Below are 24896 nucleotides of genomic sequence, written 5' to 3' on the forward strand. Positions count from 1 at the left end.
TAATCTGGTAATCTGGCTGCACCGGTCAGTGTGCATCGGTATTCGAATTACGGTAAGATACACGGAGTTATGCTGAGTTATGACAGTTATGATCCTTGTGCCAAAGGACAGACAGCACGCTCTGATTGGCTGTCGTTGAGCCCCACTTCGGTGCCTGGCAGATTATATCACGTGAGGCAGATGCCTGCTCCACGTGACCGGCTGCCTTGCGGATCCAGATTTGGTTCACGTCACTTTTTCTGCGGGCGGATTTGATGCTTCCGTTCTCTCTGATTCATACCTCTTTCCTGCGTGCCTCCCCGGACTCACTCTACGTTTCTAACCTCTCCTTGTCGACCGACCTGATCCTCCCAAGTGTCTTTCATTGTATGCGACAAAGTTGAAATTGACGAGGCGCGCGGCGCTTTGTTTGCGGCCATATTGAAAGAAACGACCCTCTTTAAGATCCACGGCCGTTGCTGAAGATCATTCCTACTCTACCTCTACCAGCGCTGTTCCTCTACTATCGCTGTCCCTCTACAAAATCAGCCTTCCACGATCGATATGAAAAGCGGGAAAGGCGGACGCCGGGGTGGTGGTGGTGGTGGTGGTGGCATTCGCAAGCAGCGGGCCACGGCAACCCGGACGGACCGAGATGGAGACCTGGCCATGGACGCCGCCGGCATTTCCAAGAACCGCGGCAGGAAGTCGAAACCGGACTCCGGACCACGGACACAGACGCGAGCGCTCGACGCCATTCAGAAAGCCATCACCAGCAACTCGGACACCCAGGCAAATATCCGGCAGGGTCGGCGCGGCCCCGCCCTCGAACAGGCGATCGTCCGAGGCTGGAAACAGAGCAAAGCGGCCTCAAATCGCGACGGTGGTCACGAAAGCCTCCTGGCCTTCCTCGAGAAAAAACTCTACAACGATCCGAAATCTGGCCCCCGCGCAAAAATCACAAAGGTATGTGCAACATTACAAACCAGCGGTCTCCGACATGAACTCGCAGCGTCGTCCTCTCCAGTGTGCTCTCGTTGAATCTTCCAGAATGACGACCGGCACGAGCTTATCGCGTTCTTATTTTCAGTTGGCGCTTGTTTCTTGCAGATGATTGCGCTTCCACGGCACTCTCTCCTACGCCTTACTAACGTTACCTAGTCGCGGGTTCAAGGGGATGCTCTGATCGTGTCCATCCGACCGGAGTTGATGGAAAGAATGCTAAGACTGAACGGTTACGGGTTCGCAGGAGCCCCCATCACGGTCGAGAAGTATGATCCATCCATGAGCGATGCGCTCGACCAACCCCTGCTCTCTGCCATTTCCCAGAACGGCGGCTCCAGCTCGCCCTCCACGGCCGATACCAAAACGAAGATGACGGCCATTCTGTCGAAACGGTACTATCAGCCGACGAAACTCCTCGATCTCTCCAAGCTGGGCGTGGACCCGGACCTGCAGGCCATGGGCATCTTCGATAGCACGTCCACCGAGTCGAAATTCTTCCCCGCGTTGATGAAGGTCTGGGAGTTGAACTTCAACAATGCCGCCGTGCGACGGGAGGCGGTGGAAAGCGTCAGCCTCGCCGATAACCAGCTGGCCAATATTTCCGTCATCACCACCCTGGCGCAGTCGTTCCCGGACCTCAAAAACCTGGATCTCTCCAACAACAACTTCAAGGACGCGCAGGCTTTGATCGGATGGCGGTGGAAGTTCCGCAACTTGGAGTTCCTTGACCTGACGGGCTCGCCCTTCAGCGCGGATCCCTCCTTCAAGGACACATTGCTGAAATGGTACCCCAAGCTGCGGGTACTGAACAACGTGGAGGTGCGCACTGCGGAGGAGATTGCGGCGCAGAAGAAGTCTCCGATTCCGGTTCAGCCGCCCCATTTCCTGGACGACTCCCAGATTGGCGAAAATTTCATCCGGGCCTTTTTCGCCAGCTACGACGGCGACCGGGACAGCATCCTTAACGCGGCTTATGACGAGCGGTCGACTTTCTCGCTGAATGTGAACACTTCGGCCCCACGAGCGCAACACACCGAGATGGCGGGCTGGGACGCGTATATCAAGAAGAGCCGGAATCTATCCAAAATTTCCCACCTCCCTGCGCGGATGTCTCGAACCTACACTGGGGTGAAGAGCATCAGCGAACTGTGGAAGACTCTCCCCCAAACCAAGCACCCCGATATCGCAACCAGCCCTCAAGAATGGTTGATCGAGTGTTTCCCCATCCCGGGGCTTCCTGACCCCTCCGGCCAAAGCGCATCGGGTGTCGGCGGTCTTCTGATCATGGTCCACGGAAAATTCGAAGAGGTCAACACGGGCAAGGTGGACACCCGGAGCTTTGACCGGACCTTCATTCTCGGACCTGGTGGGGGTATGGGGGGAATCCGGGTGATCAACGACATCCTCTGTCTGCGGGCATATGGAGGCCACGAGGCCTGGAGCTTGGAGAGCCCCGTGGCGCCGCCCACGGCTGCTCCACCCGCCGCTGTGCCAGCAGTCCCAGCCGTTCCAGCAATTCCCGCAGCTCCCGGGCTTCCCGGAGCCCCAGCGCCACCCGGGGTTCCTGATGGCTACGGCATGCCAGCCCCTGGGAAACCCGATACACAAGTCCAACAGGAGCAGCTCGTGATGCAGATCAGTGCGCAAACGAAGATGACACTGCAATACTCGGAGATGGCTCTCTCGGGCAACGGCTGGAACATTGAAGCTGCTTTGAAAAACTTTGAACAACTCAAGGTATGTAGAAACCCGATCCACTGACCGGTAATGTTTATACTAATTATTTTGCTAGGCACAGGGACAATTACCCCCTGACGCATTTCTTCCTGGAGCTGTCTAGGGGAACATACCCGTCGTCAATCGGAGTTGCTTTCTTCGATTCCACTCCACTTTGTCACTTGGACTAGACATTCATCTTTATCCTTAAACGAACTTTGTCAGGGAGGAAAGGCAAAGGGCAAAAAAAAGACAAAGGACGGCAGTATTGGAAGGAAGTCCACGATGTTCTTTTTATTTTTATAACACTCGATTTGTGTGATCTGCATGGCTCTGGCGAATGGTTGAGGGTGGCTTTCTTTTTTCCCTCTTTTCTACTTTTCTCCTTTTTCTCTTGTATGTCTTTTTAGAACCACGAAGATTATGTCCATATAGATAGCGCGAGAAAAATCGCAACGGATCCTGTCAGTGGTTAATTTTCTGGTAATGGACTAGAATACTGCAGTCTCCGTTCCATGGTAGTTGGAGAAAAGGTGTAGGCACCAGTAACGCCAAGCGCTCTAAAAGCCCCGGGGCAGCTGTGCGCGTGTCCTCCGTCTTAATCTCCCCGATCCTCCCTCTTATACCCCATTTCTCCATCTTCCCCTCCTATTTCCCACTCACCTGTTCTTTTAGGGGGCTTTCTTTGACGGTCTGGCAAATCACTGCCCCTTATTCTTCTGGAAGCACAGCATGCGACTTGCGTTTATGCTGTTCATAATCTAAATGGAATGTCCTCCCCCACACCCACCCCCGACCCCATGTCCTCCGCCGACGAAACGACGACGACCCTCGATGCTCTAGACGCAGGTGAGGGAGACCTGGTCCCGACACAATTCTCTCGCTTTGGCTAACTCAGAGTCTACGCCAGCTGATTACGACCCGATCGATCACCTAAACGCCATCTTCTCCCACCCGAGCACGCTGTCCTCCGCTTCCCCTGTTGCCCAGTCCCTCCGACGTTACGAAGATGAACTCGACAACGACATTGGCGCGCTGGTGGAGGATCAGGTCACATCCAATGCGGAAAGTGTCGAGCGGATCCAGGCCGCCAAGGCGGACCTGAGCGAGCTGTTCAAGAAGATCGACGACGTGCGCGACCGCGCATCCAAGACGGAGTTGGCGATCACGGAGATGACAGCCGACATCAAGCAGCTGGACAACGCGAAGAAGAACCTGACGCTGTCGATGACCGCCCTCAAGCGGTTGCAGATGCTGACGACGGCGTACGACCAGCTGCGTGGCCTCAGCAAGACAAGGCAGTACCGCGACTGCGCCCAACTGCTGCAGGCGGTCATCCAGCTGATGGCCCACTTCAAGTCGTATCGCTCGATCGACCAGATCGCCCTACTCAGCCGGAACGTGGCGGATATCCAGCGGGAGCTGCTGGAGCAGGTGTGTGAGGACTTTGAGCTGGCGTTTGCCAAAGGCGAAGTGGGAACAAAGCAGACCGTGCTTTCGGAGGGCTGTCTGGTGATGGATGCGCTGGGAGACCACGCCAGGAACCGGCTGGTGACCTGGTATTGCAATTTCCAGCTGCGCGAGTACCGACAGGTGTTTCGGAACAACGAGGAGGCGGGCTCTCTGGACAATATATCGCGGAGGTTCTCGTGGTTCAAGCGCATCTTGAAGATCTACGACGAGGAGTACGCGGCTATCTTCCCGGCGTCGTGGAAGGTCAACGAGATTCTCTCCAACATTTTCTGTGAAGGCACCCGAGACGATTTCCGGGGCATCCTTTCCCGCTCCGTGCGCAACGGTCAGACGATCGACGTCAACCTGCTACTGTCGAGTTTGCAGGAGACCCTCGACTTTGAGCACTCGCTGGAACTGCGCTTCATCAGCTCCCCCCGCCCCTCGACCGATACCTTTACCTCGACCGAGACTCCGGTCTTCACCCAGGTCATTTCGGAAGCCTTCGAACCGTATCTGAGCGTCTGGGTCGATGCCCAGGACAAGCAGCTCGCTGCGCTGGTACCCAAGTATCGCCTGCAACCGATCAAGCCACCGGATGAGGAGTTCAATTCGCACATTGTCATATCGTCGTCTACCGAGCTGTTCACCTTCTACCGGCATTCTTTGCAGCAGTGCGCCAAGCTATCCACCGGCGGCAGTCTCGCCGATCTGGCCAAGGTCTTTGCGAAATACCTGGACCAGTACGCCCAGCAAGTTCTCCTTTACTACATCAGCGATCGACCCCCAAGCGCCACTTCCCCAGGCGGCCCAACCTTGGAGGACCTAATTCTCGTGCTCAACACGGCAGATTACTGCTACACCACCTGCAACCAGCTGGAGGAGAAGATCAAGGGCCGGCTTGACAAGCGCTTGAACCATGCGGTCGATCTGCAAAGCCAGGCGGACTCGTTCATGGGGATTGCCTCCGCCGCCGTCCGCTGCCTTGTGCGCAAAGTCGAGATCGACATGGAGCCTGGATGGAGGGAAATGCGGAATACCCCGTGGAACCGACTGGAGTCTGTCAGCGACCATAGCCTTTACGTTGATGAGGTTATGTCCAAGACAAAGGAGAGATCGGCGGAGATTCTCCAGCTGCTGCACAAGCAGCAGTACGCTAGGGCGTTTGCGGATCACCTCGTTGAGCTGATCTCTAATCTCTACATCACGAATATCTTTCAATGCAAGCCCATCTCCGAGACTGGTGCCGAACAGGTAAATCATACCCCCACATTCCTCTTTGTTATCTGTTCTCCCTACCTACCAAGAAGAGCAGCCTCTTCCTAAGAAGCCTGACTAACGTCAAAAACCAAAACCTCAGATGTTACTCGACACATACACCCTCAAAACCGGCCTCTCATCCCTCCTCCCAACCCCCGCCCCAACCGGCTACGTCAAACGCGTAAACACCACCTTCGCCAAGATCGAAACGCTCCTCAAAACCCTCCAAGTGCAGCCCTCACCCCCCGAGGCCCTCGTGCAAGCCTACCTAATCCACATCGCCGACCGCAGCAACGCCAACTTCCGCAAGATCCTCGACATCAAGGGCATCCGCAGCCGCCAGGAGCAAAACCACCTCGTCGAGCTCTTCCAGATCCACAAGGCCTCCGACCGCCACGCCCCCAACCTCACCTCCAACAACCCCATCCTCTCCCTCCTGCAGACCTCCTCAGCCGGCTCGTCCTCCGCTACCTCCTCCACCTCCCAGGGCGGCCTAAGCCTCAGCACAGCAGCCGCCGCTTCCATCGGCGCGTCCAACCTCCCCACTCGCTTCGACCCCTCCACCCTCGGCTCGGCCATCATCTCCGCCGCAAAGGACGGCGTTGACCGCTTTGGGACCCCCCTAGGCGACGCCCGCGGGAATCCCATCTCTGCCTCCGGTGCCTCCGGTCCGCCTTCGTCGTCGTCGACCCCTGCTCCGGCCGGCCAGGCGCAGGGCTCCTCCGCTGACGGTGGGGGCTCGTCCGGACATTTGAACGACAACCTGAAGAATATTGGAAAGTTCTTCCGGAGGGATCTAGGTGGCTTCGGCGGGAGGTTCGGACGAGGCGGGGATGAGTGATGTGGTGGTTTTTTTCTGTTCATAATTCCTTTCATCTTTGGTTTTATATCCTGGTATATAGAATAGATATACAAACATCTGTTGCCTTTTTGGGTAATGGCTTTTTACTCATGTTTGTTTATATGTTTATTTTTTGAAGACTGCTGTGCAGAGATTATTCTATTTATTTTATTTTGTAATTTCCTCTCACTCTTGTCGCCTTATGTATAATTTCACTTTCATTTCAGCTTCTGTCCCGTTTCGCCTTTTCTTTTCCTTTTTGGCTCGGCGATGGTGGGATGGATATGGTTTGGTTCGGGTTGGTTGGATGGCAAGGACCTATCGTGGGATGGGTTCCTTGGATACTGTCTATTTTCTTCTTCCGTCATGGTCCCGTTCATGTAGCTGGGGAGGAAGATACAAGAGCTAATTGAGTATATGATATGAGACAAATGTTGAGTCCGAGATTTATGGGGCTATGTTTTGTAAAGCTTGATATATTTCGACTGTTTCTAGTCTGACATATCTAACTAAGCTAAGGTATATCTACGACAGCAGAAGACTACAACTGACACTACTACTATGTCGGTAGTTCTGGGATGGGCGGTTCCTAAGAATCTGAGTGGTAGTTAGCAAACTGATACCACGAGCAAGTAAAAAAGATAAACAAGCAAAAGTTAAGGGCATGGCGTCAGCAAAAAATTAGAGTGTTGTTGTTGCATAGTTTTTAATCTTCAGCGCCACCAGGTGGCTACGAGTTAAAAATGGTTTCATCATCCGCCGGTGATGTGGGCCCCGAAAACAAGGGGGTGGTATGAGGAAAAGCAAGACAATAAGAGAATGAAAGGTATGGATAGTCTTACCTTCGGGATTCGTAAGATAATGGAACGTGTTTCTACGTCCAATATCTTACGATTGCCTTGTATTGTCACCATGGAATCATTTTCATTATCCCAACCAGCATGATCGGTCATAAAATAATCTAGTACATGGCGATCGCATCCCGTGTAGCAATGACACGAGACGCTTAGTCGAAGAGACCGAAGCCCATGTCATCGTCGGACTCCTCAGCCTCCTCCTCCTGCTTGGCAGCGGGGGCCTCACCACCACCGGTAGCGGCAGCGGCGGCGGGAGCAGCGGAGGCGTAGGCATCGGGGTTGGCGATGCGGTCCTTGAGGGCCTCGATCTCGGGCCAGCTGATCTCGGTCTCGATGGCGACGGCGAGCACCTTCTTGTAGCTGTTGACGAGCGAGTGCACGACAGCGGGGAGGGTGGGGAAGCCAGTGGCCAGAGAGATGGTAGCGATCTTCTGGATAGCGGCGGTCAGGGCGTCGAGGAGCTGAGACTCCTCGATGTCCAGAACGTCGGCGCTGAAGCACTGGCCATCGTCATACACCTGCTGGACGGTCATACCGTAGGTGAAGGGCGAGATGTTCAGCATGTTCAGCAGGGTGGCCTCGGAGGGGCCGACCTTGGTGTTGGCCTCAACGAGTCTCAGATCGGTGGTGATTTCGATGGTACCACGAGCAATCTTGGTGGGGACACCGAGAGCCTGGAAGAAAGAGGTCTTACCCGGCTCCATACCGGTGTTACCGGCAGGAATCCAGACATCGAGGGGAGCGATGGCACCGGCACGAGCGGGAGCAGCGACACGGTTGGCCAGGACCTTCTCCTTGGTGGCCTTCAGGTCACCGTTGGTGAAGATGAAACCAACGTTGCCTATTCTGTATCAGCCATACTGTAGTCACTCAATGGGTCTCGTTCTCTAAACTCACCCTTGACGAAGGGCAGCAGGCGCTCGTACTCGGGGTTGTCGTTGACGAAACCCTTGATGGCACGGCGGACCTAGGAGAACTCAGTCAATTGAAGAACGCAGGACAATCCTGGACCCGAGAACAGCATACCATGGTGTTCTTGCCCATGAGGACAATAGCCTCGCCACGGAGACTCAGACGAATCTCGTGCATCTGCTGAGAGCTGACATTGTCGACACCGACAATGAACACGGTCTTGTACTCATCGAGAAGGCTCTTCAGCTTATCGAAGTAAGCGGCCTTGTTTCCGGTCTTGCCCCCCATTTCTTCTTAATTTAATGAAGAGAGGTTGTTTAAGGGCAAGAAAAATTCGTGTGGTGTGAAGTGGTGATCGGAAGATCGTGAAGTTGAAGAGAACAGAATCCCGGGCCGCACATGTGGGATTTTGTTCTTGTGGCTTCTCGCCTAACCGACCGGTCACGTGGCTGTCTGCCCGTCACCGCCTTCGCTCCAGGCGCCGGGCGGTGAGGACGGTCGGGAATAGTGCCCCGCATGCGATTTTCCTCGTTTTGCGGATTTTATTCTTTATCGCGGTATCTGTCGGCCATTGACTCTCCCTTCAGTATGGACGTTGACCCCCAGCTTCAGCTACCGTTCCACTGTGTTCGATTCGTCGAACAGCGACAGGGTGGTGTCTCCCAGGACCTCCTGATTGCATCGGCTGGGCGCAAGCTTTATTCCTATGCGGCTGATTCTGGACGCCGGCTGGCGATTTGGCCGCAGGATGCGAACCACGCCGAGGAGACCGTGAAGGAAAACGAGGCGCAACAGGATGCGAAAGACCAAGAGCCCCCGGGTAAAAAGCGGAAAACCGACACCTCCAACTCCGCTGGCGGTCAAAAGCCTAAATCCCTCCCCGATTGGACCCATATCCCGATCCTGACGATCTCCCCCACGGGAAAGTATGTGGTCGCGCTGACCGCGGAAGACAAATGCATCCGGGTTTTCCAGATCGCAGAGGACGGTTCTCTCGAGCAACTGAGCGACAGGTGAGTCATCCACACCCCGATCCCCTAGGAAGAGCGATATAGACTCATCCAGCGCAGGGGTATGCCGAAACGACCATGTGCCCTTGCTGTGACTGGCGACGAAAGCACGATCTTGTGCGCAGACAAATTTGGAGATGTCTACTCTCTACCTCTCATTCCGAGCGAGAAACCCTACGTCGCCCCGAAGGAGCCCCGCCAGGCGAAGACCGTCCAGCCCGCAGCCTCGAATCTTACGGTGCACTCGAAGCGCAACCTGGCTTCGCTGGAGCAACAGATGATGCTGTATAAACAGGGGAAGTGGGGAAATTCGGAAGAGAAGTCTTCCTTGGGCTTCGAGCACCAGTTGCTTCTTGGTCATGTATCGCTGCTTACGGACCTGGCCTACGTCTCTTTTCCGGACAGCAAACGGTCTTATATCTTGACTGCAGACCGCGACGAGCATGTGCGTGTTTCTCGCGGACCCCCTCAGGCACATGTGATCGAGAACTACTGCTTGGGCCATACGTCGTTCATTACGAGATTGTGCATTCCCGCGTGGGCACCACAGTACCTCGTTACCGGTGGCGGTGACAATTACCTGCTTGTGTGGAACTGGAGCGAAGGCCGTGTGCTACAGAAGGTTCCTCTTGTGGCAGATAACTCGGAGATCGTCGTTCGCGATATCTGGGCAACTGCGCTCCAGACATCCCCTTCGGAGACATCGAAGGTCATCCTCGTCGCAATTGATGGGTAAGTGCTTCGCAACCTCGCCGATCTGTTCCATGTATGACTGACCTTTACGAAAGGTCCCCAAGCCTGCTGTGCTTTTCGCAAGAAGTCGATGGCACTCTGAAAGAACAGGGCTCCATCTCGGTGTCAGGAAATGTCATTGATGTGACTCCCATCGAAAAGTCTGGTACGATTGTCATTGCAGTCGACGATGTACATAATGCAGGATCGATCCAGGAATGGAGGACTGCGCCTACGAGCCAGCCGGTTTTGCTTGAGTCTTTCCGTGTCAAGCCGGACGCTCAAGGATTGGCATGGGAGCCGGTCACGGAACCGCTGGTGGCCACTATCAACTCCGAGGGCACGTCGCAGGCGCCAACTGATGCTGAATCAAAGCAAAGGAGTAGTTTCAGCGAAGCCTTGTATGGCTTGAAGAATCTCCGGAAGATGAGAATGGGCGAGGACGACTAGGATGGGAGCATATAATTGACACTGCCACTATAGACATGAAAAAATTGTATATACAAAAGAAATTTCTTTCTATTATTATTACTTTCCAATGCTGCCAGTAAATTGTACCCTTGAGTTTGTACATGCCGAAAATATAGACAGGACTTGTGCATGCATAAGGCAGGCCGAGATGCGTGCCGAGGCGCCGAGTAACAGCCAACCGCAAAGTTACGTAACTATAGCGGTACCACCCCTCCTTCGCTCGTATGTTCGCAAAGTCCGCCCACCCTGCAACTCATCATCATCCCACACTCAAAATGCAGGAACAATTCGAGCCATTGAAGAACGACCGTTTGTTGAGAGCCGCGAGGGGTATTTACGACTCCGATATTCCCGGTCGTGATGATTCCAGCTGACCAGGAACTGCAGGCGAGAAGGTGGACCGTCCTCCGATATGGGTTATGCGGCAAGGTATGATGCTACCCCTCGTGCTCCGGCACCGTCACATCTTCTCCTGTAGCGTTGTAGGCCCGGCTCATAGATGCTAACAAATATTTGAAATTCACAGCCGGCCGCTACCTCCCCGAGTACCACGAAGCGAAAGCGGGCCGGGATTTTTTCCAATGCTGTCGCTCGCCTGAGGTGGCGTCGACGCTGACCCTGCAGCCCATTGACCGCTACGAGGGTCTCATCGACGCGGCCATCATCTTCTCCGACATTCTGGTCATCCCGCAAGCGATGGGGATGCAGGTCGAGATGATCGACAAGAAGGGTCCGCACTTCCCGGAGCCGCTGCAGTCGCCCGACGACGGACAGTACGAGAAAGTGATGCAGAAGCAGGTCGACGTCAAGTCGGAGCTGGACTACGTTTACAAGGCGATTACGCTGACCCGGCACAAGCTCAAGGGCCGCGTGCCGTTGATTGGCTTCTGCGGGGCCCCGTGGACCCTGCTGTGCTACATGGTCGAGGGCGGCGGCAGCAAGATGTTCGTGCAGTCCAAGACTTGGGTGTACAAGTACGGCAAGGAGTCGCAGGCGCTGCTGCAGAAGATTGCCGAGATTTGCGTCGAGTACCTGGCGCTCCAGGTTGCGGCGGGCGCGCAGCTGGTGCAGGTGTTTGACTCGTGGGCTGGCGAGCTGTCGCCTTCTTGCTTTAAGAAGTTCTCGCTCCCGTATCTGCGCCATATCTCTGCCAACTTGCCTAAGCGGTTGAAGGAGATGGGGCTGGAGCCGGTGCCGATGACGGTCTTTGCTAAGGGCGCGTGGTACGGCCTGGAGGATCTTTGCGAGTCGGGCTATAACGTTGTCGGGCTGGACTGGCTGCATGATCCGGCTGAGGCTCGGCGGATTGCGAATGGTCGCGTGACAATCCAGGGTAATATGGATCCCGGTGCGCTCTACGGCGGGCGAGAGGCGATCACGGAGAACGTCGAGATTATGGTGAAGGGGTTCGAGAAGGGCAAGCAGGGATGGATTGCCAACCTTGGTCATGGTAATTCACTCAAAGATTCCCTTCTTGTATTTGTATGATGCTAATTGGAGTAGGCGTTACCCCCTTCGTCAAGCCGGATGACCTCAGGTTCTTCTTCGAGGAGATCCACCGACTGACGGCTTCGTGAGGCGGTTGTACGAGTGATTTATCTTTACTCTTCGATTGATTTCAATCCGGGGGTATACTCTGACTATGTACATGTCGGGCAATCCTACCCCTACATCTAGCCACAACGGCACCCACCAACTCTGTTCATGAGATATATGCTTGAATCTAGACCCCGATATCCTCATTCCTAATTCAAACAGTGGTCAGCAACAATGTCCAAAAAAATCTGTATGTAAAGCCCAGTGCAACCACAGAGGCTACAAAAATAGAGCCCCATATAACCCCAAACCACGCAAGGAATAAAAAATAAAGGAAACAAGAGAACACTCACCAAAGCTCCGGCCTCTCCTCAATAAACTTAGCCATAAGCTCCTTACACTCCGCATTCTCCAACACCACCACCTCCGCGCCGCGGTTCAACAGATACTCCTCGCCACCAACGAAGTTCTTGTTCTCCCCAATGACAACGCGCTTGATCTTGTAGAGGATACAGGCACCGGTGCACATGTCGCAGGGCGACAGCGTCGTGTACATGGTTGCGCCCTCGTAGGCTGACGCAGGCAGACGGCCTGAGTTTTCGAGTGCGGAGATCTCCGCCTGTTATACGATACGCATCACATGGTTAGCTATTATCCCTCCAGTCGTATATAAACAATGGAAGTAAGAGGAAGAATCAACAAGGATAAGATATGAGGATATAGAAGAACAGCCAGTAGCAAAAATCAAACCAACTCACATGCAACGTCGCACTACCCTTCTGCGCGCGCAGATTATGGCCCCGGCCCAGGATCTTCCCGTCTTTGGAGACGAGGCATGCTCCGATGGGGACTCCGCCCTCGGCGTAGCCCTGCTTGGCTTCTTCCACGGCGGCGATGAACCCGGGGTCTTGTTCCATTGTGGGGGTATTTATGGGTGGTTTGGTTTTGGTTGAGGGATAAGTATGAAAGCTCAAGTCAATTGAGTTTTTGCAGGTAGGAGAGGGGAAAAGTGCGGAGTGGGGGTGTTCAAATCTAATATATAAGTATACCAATATATATTTTGGTACTACGTAGTTGTTTCGGCGGGGAATGTCTTATTCGCCGGATAGATGCCCGCAGTATCTATCATGGTTAGCTAAGTTGAATAGATTACAGATAATTAATAGTAATTGTCTGATGGTGGATTGGAAGGCTATCAGATAAATAATGGTGCAGTGCTATTGCGGGGACACTTCCTGGTGAGGATGAAGGATTGCCGGTTTCGGGGGCCAGGCGGGGAAGGTTATCGTGCTTGATAAGGACTGGTTGGGGTATCTGGGCTGGATATAGCGGTTCTTATCGGGGGATTATGTACAATAGATGCTGGGGAGACTAGAATGGCAAGGAAGAGACTTGGGGTGTTTTTTGGTTTGTATGGTGAAAATATATGGGTATGTGTATAGAAACTAATCACTAACCTGCAGAGATCATAGTTTATAATTACTACATATAAGAAAGGCTTCTAGCATGACTGATCAAGTATATATATCATCTAAGAGACTATCATAGCTTCTGATATACTCTGGACTCTGATTATAGATCTTTTGATATTAACTATCCCTCCTCTTTGACACATTGACACCCAGAAACTTGTGTGAACTACTATTTTTCTTGTATAAAGTATTTAAGCATCCAGTCAAGGGTGTAGCAGTTTTAAACCGTGGTAAACATCTTTGTCAACCCTGGAAGGCCAGCGGAGATATTGGGTATAATAGATTGGCAGTCAAGTGAAGTGTCACCACTTTCTGACCATGTACGATAGCCATACTTTCTTTATGATAGCTTTACATTGACAAATCTTGATCCACCAGTATTCCTGGGGGGTTTGAACATACTCACTCCTGCTGAGTAGACTGAGGCCCAGGGTCTGTATCTATAAATGTCACTCTCGGCAATATAGCGAAGGTTCACTTACAAGAATAACATGACGTTATTCAGAGCTATAGAATTTCAGCAGACTACGGCTTTGGTATGCTACTTCTTGCTCAGAATCCCCTTGAGGAAGGGAGGCATATTATCAATCTAGAGGTCTTGATCTTGAAAAAGAATAGACAGCTCTCCCGGGTGTGCAAGCTTCTGGCAATCCCCAGTTTTCTTTACACTTCCCTGCAGATGATGTTGCTTTGGTGGATGCTGATCTTGGAGCTATGGAATTAATGCGAAATCTAGGACAAGCGCTAAGCCAGATATGACTTGACCAAGGTGTTGTACGGCCAGGGCAATGTGATGAAGTGAAAAAGCTTCTAAAGCAAGCAAAGTCGGAGCTGATTCAGAGATAGTTGCGTGAGAAGAAGCATCTCCATTTGCTGACTTAACCAATGAGATTCCTTGTTTCCAAACCGCTCAATGCTCGACTTTGAGGCAGAGACAGGGATTATCAACGTAATTGGAAGGGGAGTTACGGAGTAGAAGCAAGCTGGATTCCTGCCTAGAGAATGGTTCCCCTCATTCTGTTGCTTATCGGCTTATCCTTATCCTTATCGATAAGAGCGAGCCATGGCTGCTGCAACTGTGGTACTGGTGCCTGAGGCAAAATAGTCTTACTGTGCCACTAAAATAATTCCAGAAGCAGAAACAAAGCCAAATCATTAAGGTCAGATCTATCATGGGATGTTTAAGACCTGTCTCTCGATCTTTAATTAAACAATGATGTCTGGAAGGCCTGAGATGCAAGTGATGAGCCCTCGAACTGTGTGGTATCGAGGTATTTTGGTTACATAGAATAATACCAGGGCAGAAAAATCAATACCGTGGTACGGGAGGTACTGGGTAGAAGGCAGGAGGCGTGGTCCCAAAACAGTGTAATTACGGACATGGAAACCGTGAGAAGACGGTGGAAGGGGAGAGAACTGGATGGAAATGGCTGAGTCGACGCTCGGGCCACCGATTTGGCCTGTGACGGTCGAAACCACGAGAAGGTCAGGCTTGCTGCATTAGAAGCTTGCTGATTCCTTTTTATCCAGCGAGGAGCCTGATCTAGATACTTTTGCAAAGTTTCCGATCTTCTATCTCCCCTGCTTATATATTTGCCGCTTCGGTCCCTTCCAAGGGGTGCTCACTGGAAACCTTGGTCGGAGTTTTGCCTCCTGGATATCTTCGGTCTTGACTCCGTGGATCTACTAGAAAGCTCCAGGTGCGGGTGCCACAGTGGTAACCAGAATACCGTATTCCATACAGAATCCCCTCGATACGCTCGAATTAATTACCAATCTTTGCCTAAGGTTTGCCTCAGCCCGCCGCCTTGTCGCCGCTCCCTCTTCCGATAATAATAATAATCTTCGTCCAAGGCGTTCACTTCCTTCTTCCTTTCTCATCAACTGTCCCCGCCTTGACCCTCCACATCCTGAGGATCTCCCCCTCTCTCCCCTCTCAATTTCTTTCGTTCAGTTCGAATAAAACCCCTCGTTGGTTTTAAGAATTCTTATCAACCGTCTACCTTCCGGTTGAGAATTCACCTCGGGTTGAGTGCTTCTTTTTGAAAAGTTTCTTCCGGTCTCAAGAACAAGAAAACCCAGTCGATTCTTCCACCTTTTTACCTATCGTATTTCTTCTCTCTTTGTTCATTTAATATCCCGTCACAATGGTCAAGGATCAAAAGTTTTACGACGCCCTCGGGGTAAGTTCCGACGTGGGAGCGCGGTGTGTTTCTTCGAATCCGAAATTGACGGTGAGGCAACCAGGTTCCCGCCGAGGCCACTGAGGCCCAGCTCAAGACCGCCTACAAGAAGGGCGCTCTCAAGTATCATCCCGGTACGTTTCTTTCTCCCCCATCATGAAGCATTTTCACCTGAATATAAGATACCTGTTTCCACGGGTGTGTTTGCGGTCGGACTTTATTCTAACGAATTTCCTTGCTTTCAGACAAGAACAAGAACAACGCCGATGCGGCCGAGAAGTTCAAGGAGATGTCCCACGCCTATGAGATCCTTTCGGATCCCGAGAAGCGTTCTATCTACGACCAATACGGTGAAGAGGGCCTCGAAGGTGGTGGCATGGGTGGTGGTATGGGTGCGGAGGACCTGTTCGCCCAGTTCTTCGGCGGCGGCGGCGGTGCCTTCGGTGGCATGTTCGGCGGCGGCGGTGCGCGCGAACAGGGCCCCAAGAAGGCGCGGACGATCCACCACGTTCACAAGGTCAACCTGGAGGATATCTACCGCGGCAAGGTCTCGAAGCTGGCTCTGCAGAAGTCAGTCATCTGCCCCGGTTGTGATGGCCGTGGCGGCAAGGAAGGCGCCGTCAAGTCGTGTACTGGTTGCAGTGGCTCCGGTATGAAGACCATGATGCGCCAGATGGGCCCCATGATCCAGCGTTTCCAGACCGTGTGCCCCGACTGCAACGGTGAGGGTGAGATTGTCCGCGACAAGGATCGCTGCAAGCGCTGCAACGGTAAGAAGACCGTTGTGGAGCGCAAGGTCCTCCACGTCCACGTCGATAAGGGTGTCAGGAACGGCCACAAGATCGACTTCCGCGGCGAGGGTGACCAGATGCCCGGTGGTTTGCCTGGAGACGTGGTGTTCGAGATTGAGCAGAAGCCTCACCCTCGATTCCAGCGCAAGGGCGATGACCTGTTCTACCATGTCGACGTCGATCTTCTCACGGCCCTTGGCGGCGGTAGCTTCAGCGTTGAGCACCTGGATGAGCGGTGGATCACCGTGAACATCGCCCCTGGCGAGGTCATCACTCCTGGTACGTAATTTTCTAATCATGGATACATCGTCGGCCAATGCTAATAGATTATATTAGGCGCCATCAAGATGATCAAGGGACAGGGTATGCCTTCGTTCCGCCACCACGACTATGGCAACCTCTATGTCCAGTTCGACGTCAAGTTCCCCCAGAAGGATCAGCTTCAGAACCTCAACCTGCTGGAACAGGTCCTGCCTCCTCGTTTGGAGCAGACTAAGGCCCCCGCCGATGCCATGGTGGAGGACTTTGAGCTGGAAGACGTTGATGGCAGCGAGGGCTCGCAACAACGGGCCCAGAACGCCGCCCACGCGATGGATGAGGATGACGAGGATGTTCCTCCGGGCGCCGAGAGAGTGCAGTGCGCTTCGCAGTAAACGGAGAGATCTAGGTTGGGGGGAGCTGGAGCATGATAAAATTCGCTTATGATACCATGTGGTGGTTTCGGCCGGTAACCCTTTACCGGGGATTGCTTTTCTTTGACATGATGACTTTTATTTTTGCTTTTCAAGTGCTTTGCGATGGCGTTTACCCGAAGACCTGGAAGGTGACAATGGAGATTTTTTCGTTTTTGCACTCGCTCATTGCCATGAGGGACCTTCGCTGATGACGCGATGGATGAGACCATGTGAAACGAATTAATCAATCTTGCGACATACTTTCCGTCACGACCTAGGCCGAGTCAGGTGGGTTAGGTTATGGTGGCATGTCGGGATTGAGTGTGTTTTTACCTCTATAGACTACAACAATTGGGTATTCAATCCTTCACTTTTTTATTGGGTGTATATCAATGTATATTGATGTAGACTGGAGAGTTCACTGCACGTGACTGATGGTCCAGAAGGTTCATATTTGGGTTTACACCCCTCAGATGGCTTGCGGACCTCACTGTAGAGGGATAACTACCTAGGACGCGGAGAATCATCAGAATGGCGACAATGGAAAGCAGCGATACTCCCCTTGTGGCTTCACGTCTCACGGTGGCCGTCAAATCAGGCAGAGGTCAGTTCACCTGAACCATTCATACCCTGGAAGTACCACTACAAAACACCCACCTACCTACCTACCTACCTAGGTATCTACCAGTAATGACATCGCTAACTGAAACCACTGCAGTAACAGTAGGCACGGACAACACCTTACGTGCGCTCCTACACGACAATGCCAGCCTCATCCTGATAGCGGAGAACTGCCCGCCGATTTTGAAGGCGGAGGTGGTATGTCGTGCTAAGGGTGAGTGTCTTACTTTGCCTTGTCTTGTCTGGGGTGGAGCAGAGCGAAGCGGAGGGACATGGGGTGTTTGATATTTGGATGGGTTGGATTGGTTGAGTTACGGTTCTGGTTCTAATATGGGTTGGGGTGGGATAGAGGCTTTGGTGTCTGTGGGGTATTTTTGTGGGGATAGTGTATGTTTTCCCTTTCTTTCTTCTTTGCTATATTTCATTCTTTGGGTGGTGGTATTCTGGGGATAGAGTGATGCTTGTGAGTGGCTTGACGAGGGTACTCGATTTGTCCGTTCATTGAGTCTTCTTGGTATGACTGGCGTGGAACTGCCTGAGAGCGCGGTCGACAGTCATATCAGCGAAGATCTGGAGATTGATGCTCAGCGATGGAATCATCTACTGTCTGTCTGTCTATCTACCTCCAGCTCACGGCATGAAGCACGAGGGATAGTCTCCGCCAAGAAAACTCCGGAAAGCGACATTGCTCACACATTGATGGGATCGTCTCCTATCGGGGTATACAACGCTAGGAGCAGTCTACACAACTCTGTCTGCCTTTCACTGACGGTTCTATATATGTTTAGTCCGATCTCGGGACGGCGTTCGGGAAGAAGTGTCGCTGTTTGATGGCGGCGGTGCTTGATACCGAGGATTTTGGTCACTGTATTGGATGGGATGAATTCGCCCACTTAATGATGATGCACTATGGAGGAGATGGGTTGTAATGGTTGCTGTCGGGCTCTTGGTCAGATCGTTATGTTTATGCTACTTTTCTGTTTTCCCAAATGTTCAATGAGCAGTGTCTTAGTTTTCCACATGTGAATTGGAGTAAGTCAGTGACTGTGTGACACGAGGATCTGAAAGCTGTTCTCTCCAAATGACAGCATGTGCTACCTTGTATAACAGCACCGGCAAGAGCAGCAGGGATTCATTTCATTTCTGCAGCGGATCTAGATCTCTCCGTGCGTGGTTGTTGGGTATCGACAACATCCCAGCAAGCTATTCGTCAGGCCTCATATACCCCGGGATAGGACTAGAGCCTCATTTTTACTTCCCTGTCCAATTATTCGCTGAGTATGAAGTGATGTTGGATACCAGATGTAGGGCTTTCCAATGCTAATATGGTGTATATTTTAGCTATTGAGAAGCTCCCACTTGCGAAGAAGAAGCAGAATGATCATCATGGTAGTTGTACGACTGATCCGGCTGATCGTAGTCTAATTGTACCACCAGGTAGCGATCACGTCTGTCAAATATTGATACAGTGCTTGGGAGTAGTGTAGTATAGTAGATGGTTTGGTATTGATGTTGCTGTATAGGTCTCCCTTCATGACCACTGTGGCGTTATCCCAACGAATGATTGGTATACGCCGAAACGACATGACGTATAGTCCATGTAAAAGCATCGAGCTCTCTAACTCTCTAGCTGGCTGGCCATTGAACATAGTAGCCGATGAAGTTATCAACAATAAGCTCATGGATCGATAAAATGACGCGGGGCGCGTAAACCTTATTTCCAGCAGGTCAGCTGGACAGACCACTCTGCGCATGCATCAATCGGGGTCTGTGAGAACGCTCGGGCTGGATTCAGGCGGACGACTGCAGTGTTGGGGCTGAGTGGCTTTTTTCTTTTTTTCTTTACGAGACGTCTTATTTAACTTTAAATTACTGGAGTGTTGGGATTTGACGTGGTTTGTGAGGTAGGGAAGTCGTTTGGCGATGTGAGTGACTAGGTCCTGTCTGCTCCTAGTAGATGGGCTTTTTTGTTTCAGAATCCTTTGAATCCTTTGTCAGTGCTGAGTCTCATGATTTATGTCTAGTCGGTTAGATTGTCCCTAATAGGTTTATCCCATCTGACCTGAATATTCAAAGCTGACGGTCATCCTGCTGTTCACGTGATGTATACAACCCTCTACAACTTATTCATCAGTTTCCAAATCAGTAGTTCGCTAAGAAAGAGGTTGCTATACGAAGGATTCAAACGAGGCTTTTTAGGTTGTCCCGGTGGGGACCAAAGCAAGGGAGCTAGTAAGCTGCCTGGAACCCGGCGCCTCGTGGTACCTACCGTGTCAGACAGGGAGAGGGCGACAAATATGCCGATCGGGACCTGAACCAGAAGGGGGTGAGCTATGGGCAGCCACACTATGTCGGATGTCGTTAGAGAGAATAGGGAGCAGAGCGACTAAATAAGGTAGAGTCAATAAGGTGGTAATCAGAACAAAGGAATAGATCGATGACGCGATTTTGATCTCGATGGTGTTAGAGTGGGGAAAGCGGAAGAAGGTTCTGACAGGATTGCTGGTCCTTCCGTCTTGGTCAGCGGTCGATTGATCCCTGCGCGGTGGCTGTTTTTGAGGTGGTCTTGTCGGGTTTGTCCGTCTAAGAATACGATATGGAGTAATCTGTAGTTTACGGTGTGGTGTATTGTTTGACACTCAAGAGTCAAAACCCAAGCAGGTAGGCTAAGCCTTACCAACCATGCGGGTTGATTCTACACGCCACAATTAACATGACCATGACGACAGTCTACACAAGAATGTCATTCATGCCATGATTCAACTAAATGACATCCAACTATTCCACTGTAGTCTGTTCCTGCATGCCAACTGCAAGTTCCATATAAAAATCCAGAGGAATAAGGAGAGAATAAGAAAAATGACGATATCCGAAAGCAGATCCACACGTGGATCGGTCAGCTTTCACCATCAGCCTGGGCGATGGCGTGTTCTTCCGCACTTCCCATTGGTCCCTGCTGGGCGGAGTCGACCAACATCCTGGTTTTCTACCATCTAATTGGTCAGTGATGGTCTTGGCATCAATTCCACTCCAACCGTCAGCACGAGATCAGATACATTCCTCAACTACATCCGACTCTCACCAGCATTCCAATTGAACTGAGACAATGAGACACTAAGCAAGTAAGCAGTCAGTACCATTCTAAGTGACTCCAGGTCATCCTGCACAGGGTCTCGCATCAACTCAACCATCTCACCCCCGACGGAGAGCGGCCACCGCGGCTCCACCATTCAGCGTCATCACTCGCTTCCAGACCCTCGTCCGAACCCACCTAAACGGTCCTCCGGGCCCCAGAATGGTGGACAAGCTCCCTCTGGTCCTTGGGAATTAATCTTTTTTCTTCCAGCGGGATTGTTCCCTGTATTTGTTTTATTTTTATTTCTCACACTCGGCGGAGGTGTGAGTGGATCATCTGCCCCATCGCCGTACGTGGTTTGCGCCTTTTCCTTGCCTTGCTGGTTTTGATACTCGGATCTGATTTGATTATCTCTCTCTTTTTTTTTTAATTTTATTCTTGTTGATTATTGTGAATTGCCTTCTTTTTGCCCTTGCCCCCCCACCATGGTTTCGAATCCATTACCCATCATGGACGGCAGGCAAGGTATCATGGTGGAGGGATTGTGCGTGTCGTTTTGGTGTACCTGTCATTTCCTATAATATTCTCAACCCCCAAGGCCGTCCAGACTGAGTATTGACTATTCTCACTCCATGTTGATCCTTTCTTCTTTGCTTTTTTCCCATTAGTTCTCACTATCTCCCCATCACCCCCGTCCGTGGTTGCGGAGCTCGTCGTGCTGCCCCTCGATCAGCAACCCTGGTTGCCATATCCTACAATTCTATCGACTCGCGGCGTGCTCCACCGAAAAAATAAACCCGCCTCTCAAAGTCTGGGCTAAATAGTACTTTTAACATCTGGGCGATCACTCCTGGGTCCTGCTTGGCTTCCATTTCTCGCTGTCTCTGCGCTTAATTTAAATTTGGGAAGACTGCTCCATCCATTGTTCGAACGGGCCAGACGTCAGCCGGTTCGCATTTCCCTCTGTCTCATATATCGCCGCCCTGCCAGACCGGATCCTCCTGGCTTTCTTCCATTCCCCTCTTCTCGTGTTCCTTTAGCTTTGCTTTTTTGGCGGCTTTCTCCTCTCGCGCCAATTTCCCTTAATTGTCGACTTTGCTGTGCCAGTCGGTTGCCTCGTGGCAGACTAGGGATTCGCATTCTTACCTTCGGATCACGACATCGCCTTTTAGCCCCGGCTTCTAATAAAAGCACCCCCTCCTCCTTTTTTGATATCTATTCCCAACTGTCAGGTCGCAATGGATTCTGCTTGAATACCTTTGAATTCGCATTGAATCCGACTTCTCGAATTTGTGAGAGTGTTCTTGCTGCCGTCTCCATTCCTGAGGGCGTCCTGCTATTACACTAGACCGTCCTGGTCGAATTGAACGCGACCTTTCGCAACTTCTCTTTTACACGCGCGACATCGAATCGTTGACAGAAAAATTACAAAAAAAAAAAAAAAATCATGGCCGACGATCTCCCTACAAAAGTTGGCCACGGGCTGGCCAAGGGCTTGGGAATCAAAATCCCGTATCGGGACCCTTTGGGCGCCCATACAGAGCCCGTCACTCGCGGAGAGTCGACTTTCTCCTGCGGCACCCTCGACACCTATGCCTACGTTGAATCGGAACCTACGAGCGCCGAGTGGCTGCGGGAGCTTTGCCCGTCCTGGAACCAGGTCTTCAGTTACTTGTACAGCCTGTTCCCTTTCCTGTCGTGGATCACGCGATACAACACGCAATGGCTCTTTGGAGATATGGTGGCCGGTGCGTATAGTGCGCTCTCTTTTCATCGTTGGAGTACTGACGAACCTTTCCAGGTATCACGGTAGGCGCCGTCGTCGTTCCGCAGGGCATGGCCTATGCGAAATTGGCTGAGTTGCCTGTGGAATTCGGCTTGTATTCATCGTTTATGGGTGTTTTAATCTACTGGTTCTTCGCGACGTCGAAGGACATCACCATTGGTGTAAGCTTCCCTCTTTCTACATACATGCTTTTGGACCCTGACTGACATCCCCAGCCCGTCGCCGTCATGTCCACTCTGGTCGGCACGGTAGTCCTGGATGCCAAGGAGAAGATGCCAGACGTGCCACCGCATGTCGTCGCGTCGGCCATGGCTGTCATCTGCGGCGGTATCGTCTGCTTCATGGGCCTGATCCGCATCGGCTTCATTGTCGACTTCATCCCCCTGCCGGCGATCTCCGCTTTCATGACCGGTTCGGCGCTGAACATCTGCTCCGGTCAGGTCAAGGACCTGCTGGGTGAGAAGGCCGACTTCTCGACGCGCGGCCCCACCTACCTGATCATCATCGACACGCTCAAGAACCTGCCCAGCGCGGGCGTCGATGCGGCCATGGGCGTCTCGGCGTTGGCCATGCTGTACATCATCCGCGCGGGTTGCAACTTCGGCGCGCGCAAGCATCCCACGCGGGCCAAGATCTTCTTCTTCCTCTCCACGCTGCGCACCGTGTTCGTCATCCTCTTCTACACCATGATCAGCGCGGCGGTGAACCTGCACCGCCGCGACGATCCGCTCTTCAAGACCCTCGGCGTCGTGCCCCGTGGCTTTCAGCACGCGGCGGTGCCGGTGATCAACGCCCGGATCATCAAAGCGTTCGCCAACCAGCTGCCCGCGTCGGTCATCGTGCTGCTGATCGAGCATATCGCCATCTCCAAGTCCTTCGGCCGCGTCAACAACTACACCATCGACCCGTCCCAGGAGCTGGTCGCCATCGGCGTGTCCAACCTGCTGGGCCCCTTCCTGGGCGGCTACCCTGCCACGGGCTCCTTCTCGCGTACCGCCATCAAGTCCAAGGCCGGCGTGCGGACCCCGCTAGCTGGCGTCATCACGGCCGTCATTGTCCTGCTCGCCATCTACGCGCTGCCCGCCGTCTTCTTTTACATCCCCAAGGCATCACTCTCGGGTGTCATCATCCACGCAGTCGGCGACCTGATCACCCCGCCCAACACCGTCTACCAGTTCTGGCGCGTCTCCCCACTCGACTGCCTCATCTTCTTCATCGGCGTGTTCGTCACCGTGTTCACCTCCATCGAAACCGGCATCTACTGCACCGTCTGCATCGCCGCCGCCGTCCTCCTCTTCCGCCTCGCCAAAGCCCGCGGCCAGTTCCTCGGCCGCGTGACCGTCCACTCCGTCATCGGCGACCACCTCCTCCAAGATGACGGCAAATACGGCCCCGGCAAAGGCGACACCCAGCAAGAAGGCGACACCCAGCGCACCATCTACCTCCCCATCGACCACACCGACGGCTCCAACCCAGAAGTCGGCATCGAGCAGCCCTACCCGGGAATCTTCATCTACCGCTTCTCCGAAGGCTTCAACTACCCCAACGCAAACCACTACACAGACTACCTCGTCGACACCATCTTCCGCAACACGCGACGCACCAACCCCTTCTCCTACGGCAAGATCGGCGACCGCCCCTGGAACAACCCAGGCCCCCGCCGCGGCAAGTCCGAAGAAGACCGGTCCCACCTCCCCACCCTCCGCGCGCTCATCCTCGACTTCTCCTCCGTCAACAACGTCGACGTCACCTCCGTGCAGAACCTCATCGACGTCCGCAACCAGCTCGATTCGTACACCTCGCCCCAGACCGTCCAGTGGCACTTCGCCCACGTCAACAACCGCTGGACCAAGCGCGCGCTCGCCGCCGCCGGCTTCGGCTACCCCACCCCGGCCTCCAACGACGGCTTCCACAGGTGGAAGCCCATCTTCAGCGTCACTGAGATCGAGGGCACCACGTCGGCAGCCGCGCACGCCGAGCTGGTCAACAACGAGCAGGCGCACCGCGCGCAGGCCCGCACGGACGTCGAAGACGGGCTGCCTCACGACGATGACGCCAAGTCCGCAGCTCTGGAGACCCACAACGTCGAGGAATCATCCTCCTCGACCGACCACAGCCTGCAAGACGACAAGCTCCACCGCGACCTCAACTCCAGCCAGGCTTACCGCGACCGCCGCAAGGTGGCTATCCTGCAGGGCATCAACCGGCCGTTCTTCCACATGGACTTGACTAGTGCGCTGCAGAGCGCGCTGGCCAATGCGCCGGCTGATGCTGTTATTGAGGCGCCGAGTACGCCTCAGTAGTGCTCTCCATGTCCATATACATGTCCATATCCTGTATGGATTGGATGTTTGTTTCTCCCTGGTTGGAGTTTTGATTTATTTACTTTATGTCATGTTATGAGCGTTCTTTTCTTTGTTATGGAATCGATTGGATCGATTGGATTGATTAGTTGCTATACCCCTGGCTTCTGGCTTGTATGTACATAGATATATGATTGTGGCTATAGCATTAGGTGTATG

At 52.9% G+C, this 24896-nt stretch overlaps 8 protein-coding genes across 8 annotated transcripts; 6 read left to right on the forward strand and 2 right to left on the reverse strand.

The window, feature by feature from the left end:
- The first annotated feature begins 269 nt into the window (after positions 1 to 269).
- P168DRAFT_310387 (putative GARP complex subunit Vps53) lies at positions 270 to 6271 on the forward strand. The gene is made up of 5 exons (XM_024839390.1): positions 270 to 945; positions 1141 to 2721; positions 3432 to 3549; positions 3611 to 5406; positions 5513 to 6271. The coding sequence occupies exons 1-5, from the start codon at positions 544 to 546 to the stop codon at positions 6251 to 6253; spliced, it is 4638 nt and encodes a 1545-aa protein (XP_024693470.1). The 5' UTR covers positions 270 to 543; the 3' UTR covers positions 6254 to 6271.
- Positions 6272 to 7259: 988 nt separating this feature from the next.
- Positions 7260 to 8310, reverse strand: P168DRAFT_234878 (60S ribosomal protein uL10; the record flags this gene model as incomplete). Its single annotated transcript, XM_024833431.1, has 3 exons — positions 7260 to 7951; positions 8008 to 8077; positions 8137 to 8310. The coding sequence occupies 3 exons, from the start codon at positions 8308 to 8310 to the stop codon at positions 7260 to 7262; spliced, it is 936 nt and encodes a 311-aa protein (XP_024693471.1).
- A 283-nt stretch (positions 8311 to 8593) lies between these two features.
- trm82 (putative tRNA methyltransferase) lies at positions 8594 to 10252 on the forward strand. The gene is made up of 3 exons (XM_024837066.1): positions 8594 to 9035; positions 9093 to 9764; positions 9821 to 10252. Exons 1-3 carry the CDS (start codon positions 8611 to 8613, stop codon positions 10212 to 10214), a joined length of 1491 nt encoding a protein of 496 aa, XP_024693472.1. The 5' UTR covers positions 8594 to 8610; the 3' UTR covers positions 10215 to 10252.
- A 287-nt stretch (positions 10253 to 10539) lies between these two features.
- P168DRAFT_289742 (uroporphyrinogen decarboxylase HEM12) lies at positions 10540 to 12175 on the forward strand. Its single transcript, XM_024837067.1, has 3 exons — positions 10540 to 10664; positions 10762 to 11685; positions 11739 to 12175. Exons 1-3 carry the CDS (start codon positions 10655 to 10657, stop codon positions 11810 to 11812), a joined length of 1008 nt encoding a protein of 335 aa, XP_024693473.1. The 5' UTR covers positions 10540 to 10654; the 3' UTR covers positions 11813 to 12175.
- P168DRAFT_317918 (cytosine deaminase) lies at positions 12121 to 12688 on the reverse strand (the record flags this gene model as incomplete). Its single annotated transcript, XM_024840151.1, has 2 exons — positions 12121 to 12390; positions 12530 to 12688. The coding sequence occupies 2 exons, from the start codon at positions 12686 to 12688 to the stop codon at positions 12121 to 12123; spliced, it is 429 nt and encodes a 142-aa protein (XP_024693474.1).
- A 2702-nt stretch (positions 12689 to 15390) lies between these two features.
- P168DRAFT_281237 (type I HSP40 co-chaperone YDJ1) lies at positions 15391 to 16870 on the forward strand (the record flags this gene model as incomplete). The annotated part of the gene is made up of 4 exons (XM_024835917.1): positions 15391 to 15426; positions 15491 to 15560; positions 15672 to 16496; positions 16554 to 16870. The coding sequence occupies 4 exons, from the start codon at positions 15391 to 15393 to the stop codon at positions 16868 to 16870; spliced, it is 1248 nt and encodes a 415-aa protein (XP_024693475.1).
- Positions 16871 to 17422: 552 nt separating this feature from the next.
- P168DRAFT_317920 (uncharacterized protein) lies at positions 17423 to 20843 on the forward strand (the record flags this gene model as incomplete). The annotated part of the gene is made up of 3 exons (XM_024840152.1): positions 17423 to 17495; positions 17610 to 17726; positions 20668 to 20843. 3 exons carry the CDS (start codon positions 17423 to 17425, stop codon positions 20841 to 20843), a joined length of 366 nt encoding a protein of 121 aa, XP_024693476.1.
- Positions 20844 to 22035: 1192 nt separating this feature from the next.
- P168DRAFT_310392 (SLC26/SulP family anion transporter) lies at positions 22036 to 24878 on the forward strand (the record flags this gene model as incomplete). The annotated part of the gene is made up of 3 exons (XM_024839391.1): positions 22036 to 22336; positions 22390 to 22535; positions 22590 to 24878. 3 exons carry the CDS (start codon positions 22036 to 22038, stop codon positions 24675 to 24677), a joined length of 2535 nt encoding a protein of 844 aa, XP_024693477.1. The 3' UTR covers positions 24678 to 24878.
- Between the last annotated feature and the right edge of the window lie 18 nt (positions 24879 to 24896).

The sequence above is a fragment of the Aspergillus campestris genome (assembly GCF_002847485.1).
Source record: "Aspergillus campestris IBT 28561 chromosome Unknown P168scaffold_5, whole genome shotgun sequence".
NCBI lineage: Eukaryota > Fungi > Ascomycota > Eurotiomycetes > Eurotiales > Aspergillaceae > Aspergillus > Aspergillus campestris.